General features: G+C 39.5%; 1 protein-coding gene across 1 annotated transcript in view; it reads left to right on the top strand.

The window, feature by feature from the left end:
• The first annotated feature begins 822 nt into the window (after positions 1 to 822).
• Positions 823 to 9,783, top strand: part of LOC109912195 (SWI/SNF-related matrix-associated actin-dependent regulator of chromatin subfamily A containing DEAD/H box 1) — a 62,367-nt gene continuing 53,406 nt past the window's right edge. The window contains exons 1-2 of the mRNA XM_048600952.1: positions 823 to 920; positions 6,868 to 6,957. Of these exons, the coding sequence (XP_048456909.1) occupies positions 846 to 920; positions 6,868 to 6,957 (165 nt within the window). The 5' untranslated portion in view covers positions 823 to 845. The remainder of the gene's footprint in view (positions 921 to 6,867; positions 6,958 to 9,783) is intronic.

The following is a 9,783-nucleotide window of genomic DNA, read 5'->3' as shown; positions in this document are numbered from 1 at the left end:
ATAGAAGACTCTATTGCCAAATTTACAAATGGATATGGATAGGTTAGGTGAATGAGCCAAAATTTGGTGTGATGTGAATTAATGAGAGTTTATCCGTTTTGGTCAGAAAAGTAAAAAGGGAAGTCTAATTCTGTAAGGGACCAACCAACATTGACTTTAGCTACTCCTTTCCTTTTTACATACTTACAAAAATGTTTGCTATTTATATTTTGTACTTTGCATTATCTAAATCGAAACTTCAAAATGCTTTGATGCAGATAGTTCTACATGTCCTTGTGTACAAGGCACAAGAAATTAGTATGCATATGCAGTAGGTAATGAGGGCAACTCAAATTTTGGCACTTCTGCCAAAGAGATGGAGTATAAAAGTGGGAAGTGTTAGCATATCGCTAACAACAGTTGAGACTGAGATTTGAGATGGATATTGAGGAAGAGTAAGTAAATTGGAAGCATTAAAACACTTGATTCTATTTTTGTACTCGTCTTCAACTTATCCTTTTACAGCGTTTGCCCGTAATTAAAATGGCAAGCTAACACTTTAGAATTATCCTGACACAACTGAGTGATGTAGCATCTGCATATCATGCATGTAACTATAGATTAAAACACAAATAACTCTGGTGCTCTACTTATTCTTCATTCAGAAATGAGCATCAACAGAATTGATTTATGAAGGTGGGGAAGGGCCGTTTCAGGTTTGTGTTGATTGGTGACTGTAAAATTTTTAATATGTAATGTTGATCTATGGTTAAATAGTAAACAGGATTGCTGAAAATGAGCAATAGTTCTTTGCTTTTAAAGCTTACATTGTATTTCCAGTTACTCCTCGGAAAAGGAAACTTGAAATGTCCCAAAGCAGCGGCTCTGAAGAAAGTGATGATCTACCTATTTCCTCTACCAAGAAGAAGAAACCTAATTGTGTAGGTTTTCAATTTGAATCATCTGAAGGCTTCTCCCAAAAAAATCTTCCCAGTCGCATTATATAAAATTTGCAGAACCCTATAAAATGAGTACAGGCATATGCATTGCATCCATCTTTTAAGGCAGTTGAACTCTTTTTATTTGCAGAAATCTATTATTTAAGATTGCAAACGTTTCAGAAGTGAGAAATTTGGAAAACTTGCTGCGTAAAAATCTACTTAAATGTGCAAGGAAGGTTTGACTAAGAAGAGGAGATTTCTTTTACCTAAGGTTCTTCCATATTATGAGCTGGCAGGTCTAATTGAATATCCTCCTCTTCCTGCTGACACTGAGGTTGCAATGTCTCAAGATTGGTAGATGGTCAGGCAAGTCCAGATTAATAGATCAGACATTGTATTAGTGAAATTTGAATAATTTCTGTAGTGGGATTCCAAGGCCTGCTTTCACCATCTAGTTTGTCTGGGCACGGAGTTACTCTTAATCATTACCTTAATTAATCTGGTTTGTCAGATAAACTGTATAAAGACACAAAGTGCTGGAAAAACTTCGGTCTGTCAACATCTGTGGAGAGAGAAGCAGTTTGTGTCCAATAACTCCCCTTCAGAACTTGACAAATAAACTGCCAGTGTAGGTATTCTGAAAATATTCAGTTTTTTTTTGGCTGTGTGGAACAGTCACTATTTGTGTATTCCTGAGTTAAAAGTTGAGCTTAGAACTTCAACAGTTGGCACTGCTGCACCCACGGTTTTTTTTCTTTATTCATTCAGGGGATAAGGGTGTCACTGGCTAGGCCAGCATTTATTGCCCATGCCTAATTGCCCAGAGGGCATTTATGAGTCAACCACATTGCTGTGTAAGGTAAGGATGGCAGTTTCCTTCCAGATGGGAAAACCAGATGGGTTTTTCCGACAATCCGACATGGATTCGTGGTCATCATTAGACCCTTAATTCCAGATATTTATCAAATTCAGGTTCCACCATCTGCCATGGCAGGTTTCGAACCCGGGTCCCCAGAACATTATCTGGGTCTCTGGATTAACAGTCCAGCGATAATACCACTCGGCCATTGCTTCCCCATAGTGTTTTAGTGAATGTTGAATTCACAGGCACCAACCAAGCAGACTATTTTTGTCTTGGGAGATGTTGGACTGTTCTTATTACACTTGCGCCTAACCAGGCTCTTATCAATGTGCTGACTAAGCCTTTGTAGAAAGGGGTTGTATGGTGAATCATCAGAGTACTTAACATTTGCTCTGCTCACTTAGTCACTGCATTGGTGTGGCTGGTCCATTTAAACCTTTGACTACACTACTTCTGCCATATGCCCGTTCATTCAACAGAATGTTGATGGTGAAAGATGTGGCTTGGAGCCAATGCAATCTATAAACTCGATTTCATTCAAGCTTCTTGGTGATGTTCCCACTAAGCTCTGTAGCTGCACAAAAACCCTCATGTAGGCAGTCACAAGTCACCCTTATTATTTACCATGCACAAGTGCAAAAATTTAAAGGGGCCATGCAGATAGATAAATTGCCTGCAGAATCTAAAATAAAATGAAAGTTGTACTTTGGTGTCTGATATATTCCCCGATTATTGGTGATATCCTGACATGGTGGTGAAGGAAGTGAGGGATGTGTTTTCTACAAGTGCAGATTGATATGTATGTTCCCATCCATGCCCCTCATGATTTTATAAACCTTTATAAGGTCACCTCTCAACCTCCGACACTGCAGTGAAAATAGCCCCAGCCTATTCAACCTCTCCCTGTAGCTCAAACCCTCCAATCCTGGGAACATCCTTGTAAATCTTTTCTGAACCTATTCAAGTTTCACAACATTTTCTCCTATAGCAGGGAGACCAGAATTGAATGCAGTATTCCAAAAGTTGCCTCACCAATGTTCCGCACAGCCACATCACATTCCAAGTCTTATACTCAGTGCACTGACCAACAAAGGCAAGCATACCAAACGCTGCCTTCAGTACCCTGTCTTGATGGCAGGTATGTCATTGAGAACAAATCCAAGAAGATTTCTTCCTGTAATGCCTCCCTCACTGTACAGGAAAGATTCTGTCAAGCAACAATATCACTTGGATTCAGCTAGCTTAGTTAGTGATGCTGCTAAGCAATTCTTCGGTCTTTTGATGTTTATGGATGCATGCTAAATTCTAATGTTAGTGCATCTCCAAGTGTTGGTTGACATGGAGCAGTGTCTCTTGAGGTACGTAGTATAGGTGATAAGCAAGGTTGTTCCATTGTTTGACCTGGTGCCTTTGTCAAAGGATACATTTTCATGAGAAGAATGTGCAGAAGAAGTAAAAACTAAAAGGCACTATACTAAAGAGGTGTAGGAGCAGAGACCCAGGTTATGTGTGTACAAATTGTTCAAGGTAGCACAGCAGGTTAAGTGAGCGGTTAAAGAGCATACAGGATCGTGGGCAGTTTAACTGACAGAATAGGATACTCCAAAAAGCAGAAAATGTAATCAATGTTTGGAAAACTTTGATCAGGTTGCAGCTGGAGTATTGCATTCAATTCTGGGTATCACATTTCAGGAAGAACTTGAAATCTTCAAAGGGAGCACATTAAAGATGTGTGAGAGTGGTTTCAGGGATGAAGATCTTCAGTTTCATGGGCAAATTGAAGAGCTGGGGCTCTGCTTAGAAAAGAGATGCTTGAGTATAGATTTGATTTGAGGAGTTTAAAATTAAGAGGGATCGAAGCAGAGTAGGTAGAGAGAAATTCCCATTGACTGAAATGCTGAGAACCAGAGGAAACAAATTTAAGGTAATTGATGAAAAAACAGACAGAACTACCATAAAATGTGTTTGTGCAGTATGTGTTCGGATCTGGAATTCACTCCCTGAGTGTGATGGAAGCAAAATGGCATATGCAGTCATGGCTTTCAAAAGGGAATTGAATGAGCCCCTGAAGTGACAAAATTTACAGGACTGTAGGGAAAGGGCAAAGGATAGGACCGGCAGAGTTTCTGTTTCAGATAGCTGACAGACGTGATGAGCAGAATGTTCAGTGCTGTAACTATTCAAAATTCTGTGACATTGAAGTTGCTTAAAATGCAGGATGTACTTGCACATCAGGCCAGTGTTGTTTTTGGGTAAGATGTAGGGCCATTATATATCCAGTCGAAATCCAGATTCCTTTGGAAATAAAACTTAATTGCAGAGTCGCAGTTAGTGGTTGGGTTATGGTGTATGTCTCCTAACAGCATTTTTTTGGAAGCCCATGAACAATCTTGGAATGTTTTTTAAAAAAAAAAAACCATACAGCTCCTCAAACCTTTTCCATCATAAACTCCACCTTTCCATCATCTGCTTTCATCCCTTAGTATTCAAAACTTTACCAAAATCAGGCCTGAATATACTCAATGACTAAGTATTAATAGCTATCTGGGTAGAAACTACTAAGCATTTACAGTGATCTGAGTGAAGAAATTTCTGCTCATCTTAGTCAAAAATGAACAGTGAAACCACTTCTTAGATCTTACTTTCTGGCTAGAGTTTGGGTAAGGTCATGCATTTTGGGAGGAAGAATAGGGAAATAGCATATTATTTAAATGGAAGCTGCAGCACAGGGATCTGGGGTCCTTGTATTTGAACCACCAAAAGCTAGCATCCAATTTCAGAAGATAGGACAGGCAAATTTAATGGTGGCTTTTATTTCAAAGAGAATGGAGTATTAAAAATAGGGAAGTCTTCCTAAAACTATACAAAGCGCAGTTAGACTACACCTAGAATACTGTGAACAAATTTGCTCCCCTTATTAAGGAAAGATATACCGACATTGGAGAAGTCCAGAGATGATCCTGAGTTTAGAGGGGTTATCTAATGAGGAGACATTGAATACGTTGGACCTTTATTCATTGCAGTTTATAGGAACCTTGCTGAAATGTGCAAGATTCTTATGGGGCTTGATGGAACAGATGTGGAGAGGTTGTTTCCCCCTCTGGGAGAATCTCAAACAAGAGGGTATAATATCATAGTAAAGAGTCATCTGTTTAAGACCAAGCTGAGTATTTTCTTCTCATGGAAGGTAGTGAATTTTGAACACTCTTTACTGTAGAGAGATGTAGAGGCTGAGTTGTTGTATAGAGAAAAAGACAGAAAGGTCAGGTTAAGGGTTATCAGTGTCATGATCTCACTGGCTGGAGTGGACTTGATTAGCCAAATGACCTCCTGCTGCTCCTAAGCCTCACGGACTCTCTTCCCTTCTCTCTTCATTCCATTTAGTTTTGGGATAATTGAAAATCCCCTAATCCTTATTTATGCCTAGCGATTGTGTTACAATCCTAGCAGATGTTGCTTATTGGAATTGTCAGACCCCAAAATGAAATCTGGCTTGATAGTGTTTTTCTTTAAATTAATGTTGCTGTCTTTTGCTGAAACATCGACACAGAACAATGCCGATTTGGTTTTAACAATAAACCAGAAGTTTATCTCACAAGAAATGAAGTAAAATAAATCAGCCAAGCTATTTAAATGTAACGCAGTTGAAAGATTTCATAACACATGACAAAGCCAAATTGCTTTTATTCCCCAATAGTATCACTTTACAGTTAGTCAGAAGCCATAGAATTTTTTCCTTCCCCATTAAACATTTAGCTTTGACTTGAGTGCTTTTTCTCAGTTCCAGTGCTGTGAACTGTGAAGACTGTTCCTTGAATATTTGCACGCCTGAGAGAGTTTCTCTGTCTACACCAAAAAGTACACCAAGTTAAAATAAAATCTTGATTACTCTAAACGAAGAACCATGCTAATGTCTTTCAATGTTCCTCTCCCCAATCATGAGTCATGAGGGCGGCATGATGGCACAGTGGTTAGCACTGCTGCCTCACAGTGCCAGGGATCCAGGTTCAATTCCACTCTCTGGCGACTGTCTGTGTGGAGTTTGCACGTTTTCCCTGTGTCCTCTGGGTGCTCCAGTTTCCTCCCAGTCCAAAGATGTGCAGGCTAAGTGGATTGGCCATGCTGAATTGCCCGTAGTGTTCAGGGATGTGTAGATTAGGTGGGTTATGGAGAGACAGGTCTGGGTAGGATGCTCTGAGAGCCGGTGTGGACTTGTTGGGCCGAAGGGCCTGTTTCCACACTGTAGGGATTCTATGATAAAATAAATAAACTTCCATTTACGCTCCAGACATTTTCGCAATCATTTGCTCTCTGACACGTCACTGTTCTGGAAAGATTGACCTAATTCATTATTAAATCCCTTTACAAAAATAGACCAACACCCATATGCTAATAAATAAAATTCAATTTAAAAAAAAAATCAAATATACAAATGGCAATACCTTTCATCACAATTAAAATAATACTTTGAAAGAAGTTTAAGCATGTCACATAAATAGATTTTGTTTTCTATATTAAATTCTAAACGGCTGTAAATTTGGGTTTGCTGCAAGGTTTGAGATTTTGCTTTCTGTTGTGTGCCAGAACCAATTCAAATGGACATACTACTGAAGGTTGTAAAGGGGGCAGGTATTGTGATTTCTTCATTGGATGATGAAATTCATATTTGCATATAGTTGAACATTTAAAGGCTCTATGTAGGAATAAAAGCAGAAGTTGCTGGAAAAGCTCAGCAGGTCTGGCAGCATCTGTGAAGAAAGCATCATTTTGGATCCAGTGACCCTTCCCCAGAACCTTCCTGAGTTCTGAGGAAGGATCACCGGATCCGAAACAGTAATTCCAGTTTTTTTTTTTTTTTTCTTCACTGATGCTGCCAGACCTGCTGGCTGAGCTTTTCCAGCAACTTCTGTTTTTGTTCCTGATTTACAGCGTCCGCAGTCCTTTCAGTTTTTATCTATGTAGGAATAAATGCTCTTTAGGTAAAGTTTTCAACTGCTGTCAAATCATTATTCAATCCCTTGCTCTGTTCAGTTTTAGTACTTACTTGCAACTAAATATTTTGTAATCTCTTGCCATTTTATTTAGCTTGAGTCACAAGATTCAGTAGAAGATTTTGAGAAAAAAGAATCTATCCTGAGAAAGCTTCACAATAAGTTTCCGGATTTAGACAAAGAGGTAAAGTACTTTTTCTTGAAATTAGTTATTTAAAATGTCTTTATTTAAAAACAACAAACCCACACGTTGAAGTTGTAAATCAAGGAAATTAGATTGTAATTATTTTCAAACCTCTAGGCTGATAGAGTGTATATGTTATGTTGGATAACTGTGCTCTATGTGCTGTTTTACATCAGAAGGTACAATTTTACACAAAACTACTTGCAGATTGGTACTAAATTAATGGGAACCTACACTGCATTTATGCAAATTGAAAATATTGAACTGTATGTGAATATAAAATAGTTCCATAAATTGGATATACATGGCATGTGAACTACAGAATCTCTCAAAACATGACAACTTCAGACATTTCCTAACTAATTTATTGCACTGAAGGCCAAACACTCGGACGTTTTGAAAGAGTCTGTAGTATATGATGTGCTTCAAGCAGTTACTAAAGTTTCCACCCAGAACAAAGAACAGTACAGCACAGGAATAGGGTCTTCAGCCCTCCAAGTCCGCAATGACACCGTTTGCTCTTCTATATTAAAACTGTCTTCACTTAGGATCATCTCCCTCTATTCCCTTCCTATTCATGTATTCCTCCAGGTGCTGCTTGAATGTTGCTATTGTGTCTGCTGCCACCACCACCTCTGGCAATGTATTCGAGGCACTCACCACCCTTTGAGTGAAAAACCTGCCTCAAACATCTCTTTTAAACATCCCCTCTCACAGTTTGAACCGGTGTCCCTTAGTAATTGACCCCTCCACCCTGAGAAAAAGCTTCATACTTTCCACTCTGTCCATGCCGTTCGCAATCTCCTAAACGTCTATCAATTCGCCCCTCAACCTTGTGCGTTCCAGTGAAAACAAACTCAGTCTATCCAACCTTTCCTCATAGCTAAAATCTCCCATACCAGGCAACATCCTAGTAAACCTTTTTCTGTACCCTCTTCAAAGCATCCACATCCTTCTGGTAGCGTGTTGACCAGAACAGTACACAATGTTCCAAGTGTGACCTAACTAAAGTTCTATAAAGCTGCAGCGTAACTTGTCTATGTTTATACTCAATGACCCTGCTAATGAAGGTAAGCATGGCATAAGCCTTTTTTATTCCCTTATCTACCTGCACTGCCACCTTCAGTGATCTGTGGACCTGCACACCCAGATTCCTCTACATGTCAGTACTTCTAAGGGTTCTACCATTCACTGTATAATTCCCACCTGTACTTGAACTTCCAAAATGCATTACTTCACATTTGCCCAGATTAAACTCCACCTGCCATTCTTCTGCCTTTGCCTCCAACTGATCTATATCCTGCTGTTTCTTCTGACAGTCCTCCTCACTATCCGCAACTCCGTGAATCTTTGTATCATCTGCAAACTTGCTAATTAGTTCAGCTATGCTTTCCTCCAAATCATTTATGTAGATCACGAACAGCAGAGGTCCCAGCACCGATCCCTGTGAAACACGACTAGTCGCAACCCTCCACTTCACTGCTACCCTATGCCTCCTATGATTTAGCCAGTTCTGTATCCATCTTGCCAGCTCACCCCAATACCATGTGATTTCACCTTTTGTACCAGTCTGCTGTGAGGGACCTTGTCAGAGGCTTTCCTGAAGTCGTTGTTGAAAATATCAACTACTTTTCCCTCATTAATCATCATCTTCATCACCTCAAAAAAAGACTTGGTGTTAGTGAGGCATGACCTCCCCCATGCAAAACCATGCTGTTTATCACCAACAAGCCCATTCACTTATAAATGCGTACAGATCTTGTCCTGAGAATTTTTTCCAGTAATTTCCCTCACTGATGGGAGACTCATAGGCCTGTAATTTCCAGGATTATCCCTTCTTAAACAATGGCTATTCTCCTGGGACCTCACCAGTAGCCAAACAGGACACAACACCTGGTTCTGTTCCACACTGTGGTTCTTTTGAAGTCAATCAATAGTTAGGAAATCTATTGTTGGAGTGGTTGCCACCTTGTTAATTTTGCTCAAAATCTAGGGGGGAAAGTACTTGAAGCAGATTAAGTCACAGAATAAGGTTTGCTATTCATAGAAGTCCATATGAAGTTGTCATGTATTGTTTTTTTCAAGCCTAATGCAGAGTTATACTTCTTTCACTTTTAAAATTTTTTTTTATAATAATAAAAATGTGTAGATCAAATTTTTTAAGTAAAGTCTGAGTGAGGGTTATCTGGCAGCTTATAGCATTGAACTCTCCAACTAACTTGAAGGGTAAAGTAGAATTTTCTTCTGTACTGTGGATCCTGACAGATTTTGCAGTACATAAGACCATAAAAAATAGGAATAGGAGTAGGCCGTTCTGTTCCCTGAGCTGCACTGCCATTCAGTAGGCTGATGTGACATTCTTCCTATCCACTTTCTTGCATTTTCCATGTAATGTTTGATTTCTCCTGCTGATCAAAAATTTGGCTAGCTCCGCCTTAAATATACACAAGGACCCTGAACCCCACCCCCCCAAAAACCACCACAGAGCTCTTGTGGCAAGGAGTTCAAAAGACTGTCCACCCCCTGAGAGAAGAAATTCCCCTTCATCTCAGTTTTAAATTGACGCCCTTTATTCTGAGACTATGGCCTTTGGTCTCAGATTCTCCCATGAGAGAAAACATCCTCTCGGCAATTACCCTGTCAAGTCCCTTAAGAATCTTATGTCTCAATGTTGTTCTTCTAAACCCCAATGAAGAGTCTCAACCTGTTTAACCTTTGCTTGTAAGGCAATCCCTATGCACCAGGAATCAACTTAATGAATCGTCTCTGAAGTGCCTCCAATGAAATAATATTTTTCCATATAAAGGGGGACCAAGATGAGTGGTG

Source organism: Rhincodon typus, chromosome 1, assembly GCF_021869965.1.
Source record: "Rhincodon typus isolate 14 chromosome 1, sRhiTyp1.1, whole genome shotgun sequence".
Lineage (NCBI taxonomy): Eukaryota > Metazoa > Chordata > Chondrichthyes > Orectolobiformes > Rhincodontidae > Rhincodon > Rhincodon typus.
The sequence above is the reverse complement of the archived record's forward strand: the minus strand, read 5'-3'. Positions and strand labels throughout refer to the sequence as shown.